At 39.7% G+C, this 22,233-nt stretch overlaps 1 protein-coding gene across 3 annotated transcripts in view; it reads right to left on the bottom strand.

Annotated features, from left to right (window-relative positions):
* Positions 1–21,893, bottom strand: part of rint1 (RAD50 interactor 1) — a 39,715-nt gene extending 17,822 nt beyond the window's left edge. Inside the window, exons 1-8 of one of the 3 annotated variants that reach the window (XM_068059285.1) lie at positions 21,518–21,893; positions 17,946–18,187; positions 12,963–13,136; positions 11,102–11,251; positions 9,918–10,074; positions 7,073–7,183; positions 6,022–6,247; positions 5,556–5,693 (exon numbers count right to left, since the gene is read on the bottom strand). In XM_068059285.1, coding sequence (XP_067915386.1) covers positions 5,556–5,693; positions 6,022–6,247; positions 7,073–7,183; positions 9,918–10,074; positions 11,102–11,251; positions 12,963–13,136; positions 17,946–18,187; positions 21,518–21,682 — 1,363 coding nt within the window. In that variant the 5' untranslated portion in view covers positions 21,683–21,893. The remainder of the gene's footprint in view (positions 1–5,555; positions 5,694–6,021; positions 6,248–7,072; positions 7,184–9,917; positions 10,075–11,101; positions 11,252–12,962; positions 13,137–17,945; positions 18,188–21,517) is intronic. The other 2 variants (XM_068059282.1, XM_068059283.1) reach the window with 2 other exon arrangements.
* Positions 21,894–22,233: the final 340 nt, after the last annotated feature.

Raw genomic sequence — 22,233 nt, 5'->3', positions numbered from 1 at the left:
ATGTTTTGTTCGTTTAAAGGCACTACACAAATTCAGATAGTATTGTCATAATTCAAAAGAAACATTAATTTGTAACAGTTTCTAAGTAAAGTGGTGTGAATAACTTACTTACGAGATGGACTGTAGTGGTTCAAGGCAGCAGCTCACCACCACCTTCTCAAGGGCAATGAGGGATGGGCAACAAATGCCGGCCTTGCAAGTGACGCCCACATCCCATGAAACAAATTTTTAAAAACTTGACCTCATCCTCATCAACGCACCTACTGCTGACATGTCTGTCTACAGCAGCATTAATAGGATTGACCACCACACAGTACTTATGAAGGCAAAGTCTCGCCTTTACAGTGAGGACAGCCTCTATTGTATAGTGTAGCACTACTGCCATGCTAAGTGAGACAGGTAAAGCAGCCCAAAATTGGGAAAATATGGGGCACTGTAGGCCAAAGGCAACAGAATTGTATACCACCATAATCTGTAATCTCATGGTCCGGAACATCTTTCCCACCTCCATCACCATCAAGCCAGTGGACTAGCTCTGGTTCAATGGAAATTGTAGAATGTCATGCCAGGAGCAGCGCCAAGCATAACTTAGAATGAAGCAAAAACCTAATGAAGCTACAACAGGACTACTTGTATGCTAAAGACCAAAGGCAGCAGGTTATAGGCATAGCTAAAGATCCCACAATCAACAGATCAGAACAAAGCTCTTTAGTCCTAACACATTCAGTAGAGAATGGTAACTGACAAAATGTAACTGACAGGAGAAGGAAGTGCCATGAATATCCCAATCCTTAACCATGGTGGATTCCAATGCGAGTGCAAGACACAAGGTTTGCAAGTATCTTCAGCCAAACGGAGAATCCTAATCCGCCTCCTCCCAACATCACAGACACCAATTGTTCAGCTAATTCAATTTACACCATGCAACATTAAGAACTGGTTGAGTACACTATACAGAGCAAAGGTTATGGACCCTGATGTTGATTGAGGGATAAATATTGGCCAGAACACGACTCTGATTTCTGCTGCATTGGAACCATGTGCTGGTGAACCAAGCACACGTAAGGACACAATATCTCCCCTGCTCTTCGAAATAGTACCATGGACTCTTTTACATCCACCAGAGCAAGCAGATGGGGCCTTGGTTTAACGTCTCATCCGAAAGATGACACATCTGACAGTGCAGCACACCCTCACTACTGCATTGGAGTGTCAGCCTTGATTTTTGAGCTCAAGTCCTGGAATGGAACTTGAACCAAGAACCTTGTGACTCAGAGGCAAGAATGCTATCAACTGAGCACAAATGAAGTCAACAATTGACAGACCCTCACGAGTAGGTTGATTTCTGACAATCAGTTTAGTTTTGTCAGAACTACAGAGCCTTGGTCCAGACATGGACACCTGAAATAAATGCCAGAGGAGGGAAAAGAGTAATTGCCCAAAGGAAAGCAGCCTTAGAAGAACTGAAATCACTGGGAGTCAGCTACCCTCTGGTGCCTGAAGTTATATCTGACACAAAGGAAAACAGTCATGATTTGTTGGAGACCAATCTTTGGAATCCCAGGACACCGCTGCCTCAGGGAAGCCTTCGTAACCCAACTACCAACAGCTGCTTCATCTACCCCTATCATGAGGTCAGGAGGGTGGCTGTTCACAGAAAATTCTACAATGCTCAGCAGTATTCGCAACTCCTCCAATAATGAAACAACCCATTCAAATCCACCAAGTCCACAGCATGACCTGGACAATATCCAGGCTTAGGCTGACAAATGGCAAAGAACATTCAAGCTACATAAGTGCCAGGCAATGATCATCTCCAGCAAGAAAAGGCCCATCCAGCTTCCCTTGGCCTTCAAGAGTACCACGATCGCCAAACCCACCTACCCCCAACATCAACATCTGGAGTGTTACCATTTCCCAGAAGTTGAACTGGACCAGTCATATCAACACTGTGGCTACAATAGCAGGGCAGAGGCTAATACTTTGCAGCAAGTGGCTCACCTCCTGACCCATCAATGCCTGTCCATCACATACAAGATTCAAGTCAGGAGGATGATAGAATACCCATCACTCACACGGATGAATGCTGCCACAACTTTCAAAAAAATTTAACACCAAGGATACAGCAGTGTGCTTGATCGGTATCCCACCATTAAATTCAATATACCCTGCCACCACTTCTCAGTCCCACAATCTCTGCCACAAAGAACAAGAGCAGCAATGCAATGGTTACACCACTACCTACAGGTCACTGTCCAAGTCATACACGATCCTGACTTCAACGTTCATCACTGGTTCCTTCATTGTCATGTTGTCAAAATCCTGGAATTCACTACCTAACACCATTGTAAGCTCATCAACATGGGCTTGCAGAGGTTCAAGGAGAAGTTCCACCATCACCTTCTCAGGGCAGCTAGGGATGGGCAATAGATGCGACTTTGCCAAAATAGCTGTCAACCAGAGAACAAAACTTTTTAAATAAATTTAATAGAATCTACAGAACTTACTGCAGTATTAAAAAACTGGAAACATATTAGTGATAACGTTGGCTTCTGAGTATTCTGTGCGTATATTTCTTTTGGTGTTCACCAAAGTAAAAGAAACTAGTTAAAGACGAATAAGGTTAGATAAGTATTTTACAGTTTTCTCAATTATCTTTGTTGGATAGGGAGAAACTTTGCAGTCAAGAATTAAATGAATTGAGCAAGAGTTCATGCTAGGGTGGGTGAATTAAACCTTTTCTGTGAAAGCAAAGGCGTTGGGGACTTGAAAGCTATTTTTACCTTCCATGCCTTCTTTTGCCAGTTGTTACTTTAGCAAAATGGATACAGAGTTCTATATAGCAGCTTGCAAATGGACACTACAATATACCTGGGACACAAGGAAGCAAAGCATTGAACTTCATCAGAACTAGCAGAAAGGGTAGACAAGGGTAATGCAGTCAATTTAGTTTATCTAGATTTCCAAAAGGCCCCCAATAAGGTGCTACATAATATTCCAATGAATAAGGTCAGAGAATGTAGTCAGGGGACAAATAGCATTATAAATAGCTATTTGAATGTGATATAGAAACTAGACAGCAGAGATAATGGTAGCTATTCACAGTGGCAGAAGGTAGAAAGTGGAGTACTACAAGCGTCTGTGCTGCAACTACCTTTGTTCACAATTTATATTATCGAATTAGACTTTGGAATCAAAAACAATTTCTAAATTTGCACACCAAATTAGGGAGATGGTCAATAGATTAGATTAGATTAGATTAGAGATACAGCACTGAAACAGGCCCTTCGGCCCACCGAGTCTGTGCCGAACATCAACCACCCATTTTTTATACTAATCCTACACTAATCCCATATTCCCAACAAACATCCCCACCTATCCCTATATTTCCCTACCACCTACCTATACTAGCGACAATTTATAATGGCCAATTTACCTATTAACCTGCAAGTCTTTTGGCTTGTGGGAGGAAACCGGAGCACCCGGAGAAAACCCACGCAGACACAGGGAGAACTTGCAAACTCCACACAGGCAGTACCCGGAATCGAACCCGGGTCCCTGGAGCTGTGAGGCTGCGGTGCTAACCACTGCGCCACTGTGCCGCCCTATGTGCTGTGACTCTGCAGAGCTATTTCAGTGCTGTGATGGGTGCAGAAACCTGATTTGACAGGTTCAAACATGGAGTTGCAGGCAAGATGGGCATGAATTTGGGACGCAACATCATGTTCAAGGACAATAGTGAGGAATACTGTAACAAATTACAAGACATCATTAATAAACTTGCAAAATGGGCATAAATTGGCAAATGAATTTTAACCCAGATGAGCATGAGGTATAACATTTTGGTAAGAAAATAAGGAGGTCACATATTAGAGTCATAATGGCACACAAGGAGGCCATTTGGTCCACTGTGTCCATGTCAGCTCTCTGAAGAGCAATCCAGTCAGTCCCATTCCCCTGTTCTACCCCTATAGTCCTGAAAGTTTATTTTCCTCAAATGCCAATCCAACTTCTTTTTAAAATCATTGATTGTCTCCACTTCCACCACCCTCATAGGCAACGAGTTCCAGGTTGTTACGACTCACTGCGTAAAAACGTTCTTCCTCATTCCCCCTGCATCGCTTGCCAAAACCTTAAATCTGCGTCCCCTAGTCCCTGTACTATCAGCTAATGGAAACAGCTTTTCTTTGTGATAATCTTGTACAGCTTTATCAATGTTCCCCTCAATCTCCTTTGCTCCAAGGAGAACAACTCCAGCTTCTCCAACCTAACCTTGTAGCTAAAATCTCTAATGGAACCATTCTGGCAAATTTCCACTGCATCATCTCAAGGACCCTCACATCCTTCCTAAAGTGTTGTGAAAAGAAGAATCTAAATGGGGTAGAGCAGCAAAAGGATCTCAGAGTACCAACACACAAATCACTAAAAGTATTGATGCCGGTTAATAAGGCAATAAAAAAGGTAAATAAAGCATTAGGGTTTATTTCTAGAGGGATAGAACTGAAAAGTAGAGAAGTTACGCTAAAACTTGTATCAGACCTTGTTTAGACCACACTTGGAGTTCTATGTACAGTTCTGACTGTAAGGTTATAGAAAGGATTTAGAGGCAATGGATAGGGTGAAAAAAAGATTGACAAGGATGATACCAGAAGTGCAAGGTTATACCTATCAGGAAATAATCAAGGTTTCTTTTTCCCTTGAGAAGACTGAGGGGTAACCTAATAAAGGTCTTTAAAGTTATGAAAGGCATTGATAGAGTAGACACAGAAAGAGTATTTTCACTTGTGGGGAACAGCAAAATTAGACGTCAACACCACAAGATAGTCACCAAGAAAGCAAACAGGAAGTTCAGAAGAAACTACAAATCCAAGGTGATGAGAATGTGGAATTCACTACCACAGGGAGTGGTTGAAGCAAATAGTACAGATGCATTTAAGGGGAAGCTGAAAAAGCATGCGAGGGGAAAACGAAGAAAAGGTTATGCTGATAGAGTTAGATGAAGAAGGATGGCAGGAGGCTCAAGTGGAGCATAAATGGACTTGGAGGTTATCTTATGAAGAAAGCTTGGACAGGTTGGGTCTGTATCCATTGGAGTTTAGAAGAATGACAGTGATCTTATTGAAACATAGAAGATCCTGAGGGGACTTGACAGGGTGGATGCTGAAAGGATGTTTCCCATTGTGAGAGAGATTAGAACTACGGGTCACAGTTTAAAAATAAGGGGTCACCCATTTAAGATGGAGATGAGGAGAAATATTTTCTCTGAGGGTTGTGATTCTTTGGAACTCTCTTCCCCAGAGAGTGGTGGAGGCAGGGTCATTAAATATTTTTTTAAAGGGCAGAGGTAGATAAATTCTTGACTAATAAAGCAGCCAAAAGGTATCATAGGTAAGCGGGAAAGTGGAAACGAGGCCACAATCAGATCAGCCATGACCTTATTAAATGATGGAGCAGTCTCGAAGGGGTTGAACGGCCGACTCCTGCTCTTAATTGGTATATTTGTATGTTGGGGTGAGTAGCCTTTTTCTGTACTGTATATTCTTAGTCTGCTTTACCTGTAATAACTAGAAGAAGTGTCATGAATGTTTCAGCACAATCTGGAGCTTTCATCTCATCTACATCAGTGATGTCCTTATACTGGGATGTCCATGCAGCTTCTGAAGACAATACAGAGTCCATCTTTTCTAAAGCAACTGAAATCCAAGAATGCAGGCAATCATTTATATCTTCATCAAATCAGCACTGAGTGCCTGTGACTTGTTAATTTTTAAACAGAAATATATGCCCATATATTTTGCTTCAGTATAATCGATCACTTTACACATGTAACATGTTTCTAAAATATTATTTATCCTATAGATATACACACATAAAAACTGTAAGACATTAAATTGTACTGATCCTGTCAGACAACAGATTCACTGATATTAAATGCCTATGGAAAAATGAGTTCCAGTAGAATTATTCTTCTATTATAATCTACATTTTTACTAGATACCTCAAAGATCCATTTGTGCTTACATTTTCTTTCCACTGTCAACCATTTCTGAAAGCAGGTCTCTTCTGAGAGGATGTGCATACAGCTTGGCAAGTTGTTAGGATAGCCATAGGCACTGTGTAGCTCTTTCTCAAACAACAATATTTCATCTACCATGTGGCAAAACAGGTTATCATCATAGAGGAGCCTAGGAATATCAGCAGACATCTTCTCCAAAACCAGCATTACCAGACCCCGTGAGAACTCCAGCTAAACAACAAGGGCAGGTGGAAACATGTTACTGGAAAAATTTAGACTAAACACTGCCAAGGTTCATAATAAGCTTTTGTGAGTAAGGTATGATGTGATAATACGTTCTAGGATTGTACACCCTAATTTCTGGATACAGACCATGACAAAATATACCATTTTTGCAGCAATGGAGAAAATACAGCAATACATAGTGTGCGCATGCTAAAAAGTGATACCAGAGCAAAATGTTCCAGCTCAACTGTCTTATTTTTTCTGATCTTAATTTTAAACTTTCAATTGCTGACTTTGTTATCCAAGGAACCATTTATCGGCAATCAATTTAAAGTCTTCCATTTATTCAGGTAAATAAAAATGTTCAGTAAGGCAATATTAACTGCACAGGTTTTCTATAACACAGGTCACTCGATAACTTCTTGATCATAAAAACTACGGATCACATTTGGTGAGGACAGACAGGGAAAAATAAAAGGGGAAAAACTGTAGCAAAATAAGGGATAAATAAAATACTACAGATTTAAATATCAGAAACAGGACAGTAGAAATTCTTATTTAATTGACAATTGAATGTGAAAAATTTTAACTTTTTAATCAACCATGTCAGCTAGCTGCAGTTTGTAACTTTTATTTTAAAAAGACTCTTTTAGTCTTTCATGCTCTTAACAAAACTGGGAAACGTGCTAAGAAACACATCTAAAATAATAAATGATTTCCTCATAAACGTTTAAAAACATTATATCAAGAAAATATTCTTACAAGAGTATTATTTTAAATAAATAACTTTAGATAGCATAATTTTCTGAATAAAATTGCATAGAAACTTACCTTGGCATCCAAGGAAGAGCCTGTTTTCTCTACAATGGGCTGAATTTTCTCTTCAAAAAACTTAATATGGTTTCCAATCCACATTAGCACCTGTGTCAGGTACCACTCTGGCTGTAAAGTAAAATTAACATATTTGCTACTAGCTCCAACGAGATACAATCTGACATTTAAAATAGTTCAAATGCAAAATACTGCGGATGCTGGAAATCTGAAACAAAAACGAAAAACGCTGGAAATACTCAGTAGGTCAGACAGCACCTGTGGAGAGAGAAACAGAGTTCACGTTTCAGGTCCTGACCTTTCATCAGATGATCCTAATTTTTCAGCCGGCACAGCCACAATGAGCCGAATGGCTTCCTTTGTGTCATAAATTTTCTATGTTTCTATGTAACATGTTTAGCTTTCTCAAAATGTCAATCCAGATTTTAAAATACGAATATATATAAATGCCCACATTGAATAATATTCTTATGAAACTTTATGAAAATTCAAGAGAATTAATGACCTGACCACTGAAACATCACAGCTGCATGTCCTTTTGCAAATCCACTAAAGGAAAAAAGTGAGATACTGGGACATTTTCTGCTAAGCAAAGAAGGTTAAGAGGAGATTTAATTTAAGTTTTTATAACAATGAAAGGAGTTCAACAGAATGAATTCTTTATACAGAGGATTATTGGAGCATGGAATACTTCGCCATGTGGAGTAGTAGTGTCAGAGACCTATATTTAAAGGAAAAAAAATGGAAAATATCTTAACAGAGAAAGATCTTGCAAGAGCACAGAACTGTGGAATTAGTTTTGCATTACTCCAGCAAGAGTTGGATCAGGCATAATGGGCCAAATGACCTCTTCCTGTGTTGTAAACGTCAATAAAATATCTTAAAGAGGAAGTTATGTACAAGTAGAAAATACGAGCAATATTATGCCCATAAATGTGCTCTGTGCCATGAATAGCGGCCATTAGGATATTAAAATAATTGAATAATAAGATTTAGCAATAAAAATATCTATACATATCTACAATACTCTTCAATTTCTCTACAAGAAAAGAGGGAAATCCTTTTCATTTTTGCCATGATTTTCCAGTGGCTCTGGTTTATGCATTCAATTGCTGGAGACCTGATTTTGTAGAAAATAGAAAAATAGGGAGACAACCACAACCAGCCCTTTCCTCAACATCTACTAAGAATTCATCATTAATCAGTGGTCTACTGACCAAAAAAATACATCTGATTTCTAGTTTTGCACGTATATACTATATCCAACAGGTCACAATGGCATGATTTTAAATCTAGTTCCTGCAGAAAGCATAAATCATTTCCAATATTAAGTGTAAAATTTATTTTTTTCCTCTAAAAACTTTCTAACTACAAATATTTAGCATGCTTTTTCCGAGTACATAATTTATATTCACTACTGTTCTTTTATCCTACAGAAAATACTACTGAATTCATAGATTTATACAAATAGCTGTAATTGATAGACAAAAATATTTTTGCCACATTTAAAAAATTAACCAGGTTTGATTTTCTTCTGCAATTCCTTTCAGCTGGTGCATGCAGGAAATCTCCCAAAAATTTAATCTGACAGGTCACAAATGTATAGCATCTTGAAATTTGGATTCCTCTGCAATATAATCTGGAAGTATGGAGAGTCTTGCAACAATGCAGTAGAAGAGACTCGGAAAATAGCTGTTGGATGAATTTCAATTAAAGCATTCCACCATTTGACTAAACAAGCTGATATACAAACATTTATAAAACATATCAATACAGAAGGACTTCTACAGAGAGACCAGAATCTATACAAACCATATAATGAAAGACATATTTATTTGACACTGGCCAGATTTTGCAATAGAAATAATTGAGAGGCTATCAGCGCTCACAGTTATTACGGAGTAAATTGAACAGAAACTTCTGGTGTTCGCACAGGCACACTTAAATGTGGAAATCCAGAAGCTGCTGTCCGATTTTCCCAGCTCCTCCACAGGTTTTGCTAAACCAGTACCTCGTTGATGAGACTCAGGATTAAAATACATGAAGGGCTTGAAGGTGCTGTACTTATCTGCTTCTTACCCACTAAACATTCCAGTAAAGGTTATGGCTTGTACATTGTGTAAGTGAATATTTAATGGCTTGATAAGTCTTAATTTTTGCCAAACCACCTCTCTGGCCCATAATATTTAATTTACAAGTGTAGAGTTTCATTTCTTCAGCACTTTATTGTAGCTGAGTTTTTAAAAATTTTAAATTAAATTGTTTTACTTTCTCTTTTATCTCTTATCTCTCAAGCTTATCTTTTTCCTTCTTTATTTAGCTTGCTGTGCATGATTTTACATTGAATGAAATATGCTGACTTACACTTTCCAGTTTAGACTGCATGTCTCAGTGAGGATTCTTCATTCTGATCGGTTCAAGTGACATGTTGTTGCTTGCCTTGCATACATGTGCCACATATACCGTGTAGAGAGCACCGCGCTGTAAAGGATTTCTAAATACCATAAATTGATGTTCAAAAACCCTTGAAAACTCCACAGGCAGCTGTAACATAATGAACAGCAAGCGGCGTTTCTTCGCCAACTACAAAATCCAGGCCATTGTCCCTACTAGGCATACTCACAGGATTTGATTGTACACAACTACTTTTGGTTTAGTAAATGAAATAAAAATATTGTAAAAGCCAAAACTGTTCCTAAGTCTTTAAATATTTCACTAAAAACCCTCAGGAAAAATTATCTGGGATGGTAAATATGAGCATTTCCAGCTGGGAAAGGTTTGTTGCATTATTCTACCAAAGAAGGCATTCACAAGCTTGAATACATGTTTCAACAAAATGCCAAACCTTGTTTAGTATATTGGTTTGTCTGTTCCCAGAAAAATGGTATTTAAATCTCTTCTGTAGTGGCAGTAGCATGAGCTGTATAGGAATTGCAATGGGTAAGGAAGGAGGGACTTCATACTTCTCTGGTAGATGTTTTTGTTTTGTTACCAGTTCATCTCTGCATCAATAAGTTAAGGTAAATTTGAACTGAGTCTCAAAGAGCATCAAACAAATAGGACTTTCCTAACTTTAGTATGTGGAAGGCACCAAGTACTCCCAAACAAGGCAATAATCAAGAAGTTTTAACCAGAAACAAACCTAATTACCAACAAGACTGCTACTTGTGCAAAGATTATGTCAAACAATAATAACTGACAATATTATTCAAGTAGACAAAATACTAAGAGTTAACTAAAAAAAAAACTTCTCTTACCTTGGAAACTATATTTGAAACAGAAAAATAAAAATGCAACTAACAAATCCAAAGCCGTGAAGCAACAGACCTATCAAATGACAGATTTATGGTCAGCAAGGAATGTCAATGCACACCATATTAAGCTTTATCAACTAAAATAATCTGATTTCTTTAAGATATTTATCTCCATCTCCTGGTCAAAAGTAGCTACTGCAACAGAAAAATGATACCTCGAGAAAGCGCAAAGTAAAATCAAACTAACCAAATGTTTCTTGCCTGGCCCTAGTCAAAATGGCTCCCCTTATTAAAATTCTGAGGAAATTGGCAAATTAGATTTATAATATGTACCAGCATTTTATAAAATCATTTTAAACTAAACGTATTACATATCCATTGCCATGATTTGCTCTGCAAATGTAATCAGCACTTTCAATGATGAACGTTCATTTTTCTCTCCCATTCCTACCTCCATCCCAAGGTAGATTTTATTTATCCCCCAATACCTTGCTTGTGGCTACTTATCCTCCTCTGAAGGAATCCAAGTCAGTCTATGCTGCATCATGTAGAAAGGAAGTACAACTCACACGAGATAAATCTGACAGGAGCATCCCTCCGAGATCATACACCTCACTGGCAACTGAGAACTGACATACCTCAACCAACTGTGGAAACTCGAACTAAAATCAGAAATCTTCAAGTTGACAAAGCACAATCCAACAATTTTTATCCTGATGTAAATCCATATGCTAGAAGTAGTGTCATTTTACCGATGCCAAATGGGAAAGGATACGATGTTTGTAACTTGAGAAGCTGAATGAAAAGTGTTTCCAGGTTGTTGTTGAGATCTGTTGAATTTGCAGCTGATGCCAGTGCAGGAATCTGGGACTGTGGAGGCCCAATCAAAGGCCAATGCAGCTGCTTTAAGACTTCTTCAAAATCACTACATAGAAGAAATGTTTAATGATCATTTTTAGAAATGTGATTCATTCTCATAAATTATATATATTGACAGAACTTCAAAAGGCTCTCAGTTAGGAAGCGAAAAAAATCAGCCAGGCCTCCCATTCCTGACTGTTAACCAGCAATCACTGGTGGAAGTGTATATGTTACAAGAAGACAGGAACCAGCACAGCAGTTATTCTTCTCCCAGCTTCTACAGTCAAATAGCCTTCCAATACTTTTGTGACAGTGGAAATGGCCAGTTTTTTGTGGCTCCTTTGAAACTATACTCAAGCAAGAATCAAGGTTTTGGAGAGGGAAGGGAATAACATTGGTAAGAAGGCAGAGAAATAAAGAATATCTTGTACTACACCTGGGTAATACTTCAATTTTATGTCTTGCCGTATCTCCTTACATTGTAATCTGGATTTTATTTGATCGTTTTCTTTACCCACTCAACCTTGAGTTTTTTTTTCTGTTCCAAAGCTCTCTTCCCAGTCTTTGCTGTGTAGCCTTTCTGATCTCTCAAAGTATCAGTGCAGTAACTGTCCCATTTCTCAGTCTTCCTCTATGCTGGCATCTGTGCAGTCCCTCCAAATTTCTCGTCACAACTGCCCCATATCAACAGTCACTTTGTGATCTGTGCCCACTCTCTTCGGCTTCAGATTTACTCTTTCCCCACGTTAAAAGACGGTGTACTTCTACTGCCAGTCACTAGAAGTGCTCTATATTGACTATAACCCTATAGATGACAAAGCACTTCCTATGACAGTAAGAAGTCTGAATAAGTTCTTCCTCCCATAGGGTTACTGGAATCCCACCTCACATTGAAGACAAGTTATAAACGAAAGGAAGATTATCTGAGACTATAAGAGGTGCTTTGGAAGGTTGCAAGCTATAAAGTACAAAGGTGGATAGTGAAAATAAAATAGGGCAGTCCATGATCTCAGGAAAAAGAAATAATTTACATTTACATAGTGCCTTTCACAACCTCAGGACATCCCAAATCACATTACAGTCAATTAAGTACTTTTTGAAGTGTAGTCATTGTTGTAATGTAGGAAAACACAGCAGCCAAATTGCACACAGCAAGTTCCCACAAACAGTGATGAGATAAATGATCAGATAAACTATTTTTGATCTTGGCTGAGGGCTAAATGTTAATCAGAACACCAGGAGAATTCTCCTGGTCTTCTTCAAATAGTCACTGGATCTGAGAGGACAGACAAGGCCTCAGTTTAAGATCACATCCAAAAGATGGAGGGGCTTAATTTATGTCCACTCTTTCTCCATTAGAAAAAAAAAGCTTTTATTTATATTCCATTTGGAAATTACTATTTTCTCTCTACTTGTACGATGCTTTCATTGTCTTGCCTTGAGAGACAAATAGATAAGTGACCTCCCTAGGCTCTCTCAATGGTTACTCAATCACAATACAGCCCATGCATCTTGCCTTTCTTTCATAATGTGAGAAAGCTTTCTGCTGATAGTCTACAGAAAAATGTTGCATGTAGGGAATAACAACAATTCTTCTTAATTATTATGACATTTTTATATAAATTAACATTTGGAAGAAAAAATCCGATGGATACTTTTTCCTCTGGAATTTCATTTTTGCCAACCTTTACTCTATTACATACAATGTTTTGACATTGATTAACATTCTAACCCTTTTATCTAGCATCTGATTCTGTAATTTTTAAAAAACTTACTTGGTTAGTCTGTCCTTGAGAATTTTGTGCCAGAATTTGACAGTGGATCTTATGAAATTGAGCAGATGAGTACAAGACGATTCTTGAAGCTTTATATCTAGTTCTGCCATGGAAACCAGGGTATTGGCAGCATCTGATACACTATTTGTCATGAGATGCTGCTGAATGCAATCACTGGGGAGATAATACATTATAAAAATAGCATCACTGCATGTTCAACACAAAAAAAGTGAGGATACAACTAATAAGTTTGATCACCATACTTATGTTATCACCAGGATTTCAGTAAAGGGGGAATGGTGGGCATCACCCAGCATTAGCGTGATTCATTTTCAAAACTGGGGGCATTGTATATTTTATCAAGAATAGACCATGTAGCTAAAAAATAATAATCAAGCAGACTAAAGGGCCTCTGCTTAAATGAGGCAAGTTAAGGATTTCCCTTCTTATTTTAAAAGATGGTCATTTATATAGTATTTTATACTTTTTCAGAAACATCCCAACTCACTTTGTAAGCAAAGAATTATTGTAAAATTGATACAACGGCAAACACAGTCACCATTTTGAACACAAGATAATCTATATAAGTAGAAATAACATGAATAACTATTTAGTTTGTTTTTAGTGGTGTTGGCTGTGGAGGGGACTGTTAACCAGGGCAATAACAGAACTCCCCAGTTTTCTTAAACTATCAAGGGAGTTTTAATGTCGAACCGAAACACCAGAATAGGCTTACAAGACCTTGGTTCTGTTTTTACCTAAGGATGCATCTTTGACAATTCTGCACTCTCTTAGTAATGCACAGGGAAATTAGCCTAGATAATATGTTGAGGTCCTGTCATGAAGGAAGACTTGCAATTATGTAGCATCTTTCACAACCACTAGAAGTCTCAAAGCGTTTTACAGCTAATGAAGTACTCTTGAAGCGTAGTCTTTGTTGCAATGTAAGAAACGCGACAACCAATTAGTGCATAGTAGACGCACATAAACAGCAATGTGATGGTGATCAGATAATCTGCTTTTGTAATGCAGATTGAAGGATAAATATTGGCCAGGACACGAGGGATAACTTCCCTGCTTTTCTTTGAAATAGTGGCATGGGATCTTTTACGTCCACCTGAGGGGGCAGACAGGGCCTTGGTTTAAAGTCTCGTTGGAAAGACAGCACCTCTGGCAGTTCAGTATTCCCTCGGTGCTCCATTGGTGTCAACCCTGACTTTTGTGCTCAAGTCCCAGAGTAGGACTTGAACCCAAAACCTTCTGACTCAGGCAAGAGTGCTACCAACTGAGGCACATTGGATGGATTCTGCAATGTTAAAGATGCTATATTTTGTACAAGACGTAAACCCGAGGTCCCCTTAGCTTCTTCTGGTGGATATTAAAGATCCTGTAGTATTATTTGGAAAACAGCAGGCGACCTACTAATGTCCTGGTCAAACTTCTACGATTAATCAACACCATCAACAATTGAGCCAAGCTGACAGTGGCCAATAAGTAGCTCAACTGTTGGCACAAAAAGTGCTAATGGCACTATAGGAAGCTATCACAATCAATTTGCTGGGAGCGTACTACAGGCCTCCAAACTGTCAGGGAGAGATAGAGGAACAGATATGTAGGAAAATCTCAGAGAGGTGTAAAAATAATAGGGTCATAATTGTATGGGATTTCAACTTCCCCAATATTAACTGGGATACTAAGTGCAAAAGGCTTAAAGGAGGCAGAATTCTTAAAGTGCATCCAGGAGAGCTTTTTAAGCCAGCACATAGAAAGTCCTACAAGAGAAGGGGTGGTACTGGACCTAATCTTAGGGAATGAAGCCGGACAAGTGGTAGAAGTGTCAGTGGAGGAGCATTTTGGGGGCGTGACCATAACTCTAAGATTTAAGGTAGTTATGGATAAGGACAAAGATGGACCGGATATAAAGATACTGAATTCAGGGAAGGCCAGTTTCAATATGATAAAACAGGATCTGGCCAAAGTAGACTGGGAGCAGCTACTTGTAGGAAAGTCTACATCAGACCAGTGGGAGTCATTCAAAAAGGAAATAGTGAGAGTTCAGGGCCAACATGTTCCCGAAAAGGTGAAGGACCAATAGGTCCAGGGAACCCTGGATGTCAACGGATATAGAGGATTGGATAAGGAAAAAAAAGAGGAGGCTTATGGAACATTCAGGGGGCTGAAAACAACGGAGGCCCTAGAGGAGTATAGAAAGTGTAGGGGGGTACTTAAAAAAGTAATTAGGAGAGCAAAGAGGGGGCATGAAAAAAACACTGACGGGCAAGATAAAGGAAAATCCCAAGGCATTTTATAGGTATATTAAGGGCGAGGATAACCAGGGAAAGAGTAAGGCCCATTAGGGACCAAAGTGGCATTGTGTGTGTGGAGCCGGAAGACATAGGTGAGGTTTTAAATGATTACTTTTCATCTGTGTTCACTATGGAGAAGGACGATGTAGGTGCAGCAATCAGGGAGTGGGATTGTGATATACTTGAACAAATTAGCATTGAAAGGGAGGAGGTATTAGCGGTTTAAGCAGGCTTAATAGTGGATAAAATCCCAGGCTGTTATGTGAGGCAAGGGAGGAGACTGCAGGGGCTCTGACACAAATTTTCAAATCCTCTCTAGCCACAGGAGAGGTGCCAGAGGACTGGAGGACAGCGAATATGGTACCATTATTCAAGAAGGGTAGTAGGGATAAACCTGGTAATTACAGGCCAGTGAGTCTTACATCAGTGGTGGGGAAACTATTGGAAAAAATTCTAAGGGATAGGATTAATTTGCACTTGGAGAAGCAGGGATTAATCAGGGATAGTCAGCATGGCTTTGTCAGGGGGAGATCATGTCTAACAAATTTGATCGAACTTTTCGAGGAGGTGACTAGGTGTGTAGATGAGGGTAAAGCAGTTGATGTAGTCTACATGGACTTCAGTAAGGCTTTTGATAAGGTCCCGCATGGGAGATCGGTCAAGAAGATAAGAGCCCATGGGATTCAGGGCAATTTGGCAAACTGGATCCAAAATTGGCTTAGTGGCAGGAGGCAGAGGGCGATGGTCGAGGGTTGCTTTTGCGATTGGAAGCCTGTGGTGTACTGCAGGGATCAGTGCTGGGACCCTTGCTGTTTGTAGTGTATGTTAATGATTTAGACGTGAATATAGGAGGTATGATCAGTAAGTTCGCAGATGACACGAAAATTGGCGGTGTCGTAAATAGTGAGAAGGAAAGCCTTAGATTACAGAAAATATAGATGGGCTGGTAAGATGGGTGGAGCAGTGGCAAATGGAATTCAATCCTGAGAAGTGTGCGGTGGTGCATTTTGGGAGGACTAACAAGGCAAGGGAATATACAATGGATGATAGGACCCTAGGAAGTACAGAGGGTCAGAGGGACCTTGGTGTACCTGTCCATAGATCACCGAAGGCAGCAGCACAGGTAGATAAGGTGGTTAGGAAGGAATATGGGATACTTGCCTTCATTAGCATTAGAATTTATTAGCATTTATTAGAATATAAGAACAGGGAGGTTATGATGGAGCTGTATAAAACGCTAGTTAGGCCACAGCTGGAGTACTGTGTACAGTTCTGGTCATAACACTATAGGAAGGATGTATTGCACTGAAGAGGGTGCAGAGGAGATTCACCAGGATGTTGCCTGGGCTCGAGCATTTCAGCTGTGACTGGATAGGCTAGGGTTGTTTTCCTTAGAGCAGAAAAGGCTGAGGGGGGGAACTGATTGAGGTATACAAAATTATTTTTTCATCCAGAGGGTAGTTGGAATCTGGAACGCACTTCCTGAGGGGGTGGTAGAGGCAGGAACCCTCACAACATTTAAGAATTATTTAGATACACACTTGAAACGCCATAGCATCCAAGACTACGGGCCAAGTGCTGGAAAATTGAATTAGAATAGATAGGTGCTTGATGGCCTGCGCAGACACGATGGGTCAAAGGGCCTGTTTCCATGCTGTATAACTCTATGACAATGCAGTTTAATTACCTGGTAAGAACACCAAACCCAATAAATACTTGTGTTAATGCAATATTCTCTCACCATCACATCATCTTGTATACATTTCATAATATATACATTAAATGACATGCTTAGTTTGAACTTCAGACTGCATTCACACCAATTTGTTTGATCTTTTTGGACCAGCATCAGCCAAAGTTGCCACCAATTTCTTAGAGAGACCTGTAAATTCTGCCATGTTTTTTGGGGGGAATATGGAGCAATGGGAAAAACAAATAAATGTCAGTTAAGAATTCAAATATTGTAATTTCTGTATCTTCTAATTTACGCTATGTACTCGGTATTCTGCTGACAAAATACACAAAGTAAAAATGAGGAATAATGTCGGCCCGGATCCTTAATTGCTTTCAAATGAATATTATGCAATTGTGGAGCTGCTGTATCCTGGCCAAGCACATACATCAATTCCAAATCATGAGAATTGAAGTGAAGAATACATTCTAAATACAACCATCGGAGTAGTGCAAGATCTACTGACTCAAAATTTAATTTTACTGGATTATTACTTCAAACGTACCATGAAAACAGGCCACTTCAGATCAAGAATATACTTCTGTGAATTATGATTGGATAATGAAAATTTAGCTATATAACTTGATTAAGCAAGGATAAAGGTTAAAATAACTTTCTAAGAAATGAATTAGGCTGGTATATGGGACTGAACTAAATATTGTAGTTTGATTTCTCAGTATTTAGAAATGATATGGACAGAGCCAGTTTTCTGTCAACCTGAAAGGGATAAACAAGTTGGCAATATCCCCAACAGTGGCAACACCAGGTCAGCATAGCTCTACACAAGGCCAATACTTGTAATCTCCTTTTTACATATATGACAATAATCCTTTAGTAGCTGGCAGTAAGATTTCATAAATGTAATGTATTCTAAACCAAAGGCAAAGGAATCCTTTGCATCTTTTTATTATAAACCAGGGATTATTGCAGGAACAAAATGTTTACCTTAACTCCTCTATTTGTGAAACCCATTTCAAGTACCAGAGGTGTCGCTCAATCTCTTCAATCTGACCAATCAACACCTTCAGCTCTTCCATCCATGGCTGAGCTGTTACAAGATGACTGCTGATCGATTTAGTTAAGCCTGCCTTTTTCTCAAGTAAGTTATTGAGTAACCTTTTGGAGTTTTCAGCATTCTTGAATGCATTTTCAATTTTCTTTGGTACTTCAGATGAGACAGTAAGAACCTATGTTAATTTTAACATAGAAGTTTAAACAAGATAAGGTTCGTAACAATAAACAAAATTTGTAATACTGTGTGCCTCAGAAATATTTACTTCAAATGTACATGTTCTCCAATCCTTTAGGTTTTAGGCTAAGATCAGAAGTAGGATTTTCTCACAGATTCATAATGCACATGAGCAAATTCCACCAAAGGGGTTTTAACAGTCTGGGACAACACTGTAGGCCATACAAGAGATAGCTTCCTAAATAGCAAGCTTCAGAAATTCATTTGCAAAAGTTCTTTAAGTTATACTAATTGAACATTTTTGTTTAAAATCTTCAAAATTTGATATTTCAAATTCTTGTTGTTTTGGCTCCTGATTTAGAAAAGTTCAAGACAACCCAGGATTCCTTTGAAAATAAAAATATTTGGAATTCCAAGTTGTTTTTCCTCTGTCTCTAGGAGGACAAGCACCCAAGAGCTCCTTACCACTTCAGAAAATAAATTTTAGTTAACAAACAGTTCTATGGCATAGATCCCCATTCCCACTGGTGGAAAGGGCCCAGAAAGAGTAGGGGGGGGGGGAACGCTGTGGTGGTTAGGCCACATGTGGCACGTAGTTTCCACACAGGGAGGCAAAAATGTAAGAGCAGTCACTCTAGGCTGTTTTTGTTTATCTGAGAAACTGATTTCAAAGTAGCACTGCTGAATGAAATTGAATTCCCGCTTAGCCAACGACACTGTAGGGACACCCAATAAGGTAGAGAGAGAAATATGTTTTCTTTATAATTGTACATCATGCTAGACTGGACTGAATCCTCAGCAAAAAAAGAAAATCTGTATTACAAGTTCTGACTTCGGAGTGTTTATGCTTATCTTTCACACCATTTAAAAGATGCATTGCTCAGTGTGTGTGTTGTGATTTTATAGGACAACTTTCTTTCCATTTAGGGAGTAGTAGCATGGTTTGTAAAAGGTGAGAAACAGGGAAATGTTGGTACTCAGAGGGACCTAGATGTCCCCGTACATGAATCACAGAAAGTTAACATGCGGGAACAGGCAAATGGTATGTTAGCCTTTATTACAAGGCTGCGTTTGCTGACAATGCACCATTAATTGGCACAGTTCTGGCACATGCGCAAGTGCAGGCTTTTCAACGGGACTGTCAGTGCCTGCGACGTTCAGGCAGCTGCCAGGACAAAAGATGGCGCTGCTCAAATAATCACACGAAGGCAACCCAACACATGGCAGGACACAATGGCCGGAGGGAGAGAGTGAGCGGGCGGGGGGGGGGGGGGGGGGGGGGAAGGAGAGCGCACCCGCCACCACCGTCTTCGGCCGCTCTCTCCCCGCTTCATCTGCGCATGCGCCAACCAGTCCTGACAATGTGGAACGCAGCACATGCGCAGAGAGTAGGAGCCAATCTGCGCATGTGTGCAGATTGGCGCAGTCTGATGATGTCAGCTACCAGCTGTGTTGTCAGTAATCACTTTGTTATTACAAAGGAATTGGAGTACAAGAATAAAGAAGTGACTGCAATTATATAAGGCTCTGATGAGACCACATCTGGAACACTGTATACAGTTTTGGTCTTCTTACTTAGGGAAGGATAAACTTGCCTTAGAGGGAGTACAACAAAGATTCACCAGACCGATTCCTGGAATGAGGGGATTGCCTTATGTGGAAAGACTGAGTAGACTAGGCCTATATCACCTAGAGTTTAGAAGAATGAGAGGTGATCTCATTGAAATGTAGGGTATATGCTGAGAGGATTCTTCCCCTGGCTGCAGAGCTTAGAACTTTAGAGTCCACATTCTCAGTATAAGGGGTCAGCCATTTAGGTCTGAGATGAGGAAAACTTCTTCATTTAAAAGGGTTGTGAACAACTCGAAAATTCACATCCAAGCTGTGCTCAAGTTGTCCCCTTTAAGTTACCGCGCATGTGCACGAGTGCAAAAATTTTTAAAGGAGCCGCATACTTTACACAAATCACCAACGCACTCCAACAAGTAATTAGAGGGTACATTAATTGTGAATCTTTGTAATGCTCTACCCCAGAGGGCTGTTGATACTCAGTCACTGAGTATATTCAAGACAGATATCTATAGATTTTTGGATAATTAGGGAATCAAGGGATATGGGGATAAGGTGGGAAAGTGGAGTGGAGGTAGAAGATCAGCCATGTTCTTACTGAATGGCAGAGCAGGCTCAAAAGGCCGGATGGCTTACTCCTGCTCCTGTTTCTTATGTCCTTGGGTTTAAATTCATAAAGCTCTGTTCTTTTTAACCAAGCACTACAGTACAGAAAATTTACAACCACACAACAAATATCCCTCCAGCGATCCTGTTACCACCAACAAATGAATTAAAATACATAATGCATCAAATCACAACAGACTTGTATTAGTATTTTATATATCAGGAACTTGTTGGATAATATTGTCATTGTTACACATTCACAACATTGTTGCTTAAATTAGGTATCATTGTGTACTGTTACTGAAATGACAACCCAGAGCTAACTTCAAATCCCACTATGTCAGGTTCCAAAACTGAATTCAATATATCTGATCATGTGTGGTTTTGGAGCAAGAAAAACTACATATAAAAACTAGATTGTTGTAAACACTCATTTGTTTCACTTAACATCAAGGAAGGGGTCCATCCCACATTTTGCCAACAAATTTCAAAAAATAGGAATCATCACTAAATTACTTCCACACCTCTTGGAGTCAATCAACAATTGCAATGGCCTGGCAGAAAAATATAACAAAAGATGATAGTTAGCATCCCAATGACTCACTCCAGAGCCCTAAGATGTAAAGCACAGATTGAAGGATATAATTAAAAGCAATGCCCTATGTTGTTTAAACATTAAGTGATGTACAACGAATGACATTTCAGATATACCAACATAAGTGTCCACCGACCGTAAATAATGTAAAATCCGCTCAATAATCGCACACTGTTTTGGACAGAAAGTCAATCATTCCCTTTTGACCAACTGACACAAACCTGTTCTCAGTTTCTACTGGAGTTCGCATTAATCAAGCATTATCCTTGCGCAATTTCTCTCATATAAAACTGCTGTTATATATTGTGTCCACGCCTTTCAGTTATGGCACTAAGATTGAGAACATACATAAAATAAGCGTTCTACAAGTAAACAGCTTTCTGATTTCACTATTGACCTAACGTCTTATTTGAGACTTGCGTCAGTGCTATAGATTTATTTGACTAACGGCTGTTTTTATTCATACACAGTGCACATGGGTTTTATTTTTATGGACGTGTTTTGGGGAGAAGCGGCTGGGAAGCTGATAAACCGGAATGGATTCCCCGGGCGCTGTACCTGCTCCTCTAGGTTTCTTTTGGACAGCGTCAGCTCCTCCGTTATTTTGGGGAGCTTCTTTAAGGATTTCGGGTCATTCCCAAACTCTTTCTCTACGAACTCAGCTACGTACTGCGTTATCTCGCAGCTTTCCACATCAGCAACCAGCCATCCTTTTGCCGCCATTGCAGCGGCATAACACGTCAGCAGATCCGGGCACCCATACGGTTACCATGGAGACTGTCGGCAGGCCGACTGCGGCAACTAGGCCGCAACTCCTCGCCTCGTCTGTGCAATGAGGAGACAGACTTAAAAACTGAACATGCTGGAAATGCTCAGCAGGTCAGTCAGTATCTGTGGAGAGAGAAATAGAGTTAATGTTTCGCGTCTTTGGCCTTTCATCATCCCTGGGTATTTCCTGTCCCACTAGAGGCAGTGGCAAGGTATACAGTCAGGAGGGGGTAGCCCTGGGAGTCCTCAACATTGACCCCTGACCCCATGAAATCACATGTCTGCAGGTCAAACATGGCAAGGAAACCGCTTGCTGATTACCATTTACCACCCTCCCTCAGCTGATGAATCAGTGCTCCTCCATGTTGAACATCACTTGGAAGAAGCACTGAGTAGCAAGGTCACAGCATGTACTCCAGGGGTGGTGGGTGGGTTTCAGCTTACATCACCAAGAGTGGCATGGTAGCACCACCACAGATGGCTGCCAGACTAGGTCTGTGGCAGGT

This window comes from Heterodontus francisci, chromosome 27 (assembly GCF_036365525.1).
Source record: "Heterodontus francisci isolate sHetFra1 chromosome 27, sHetFra1.hap1, whole genome shotgun sequence".
Lineage (NCBI taxonomy): Eukaryota > Metazoa > Chordata > Chondrichthyes > Heterodontiformes > Heterodontidae > Heterodontus > Heterodontus francisci.
Note: the sequence above shows the minus strand (reverse complement) of the source record. Positions and strands in the feature narration are given on the sequence as shown.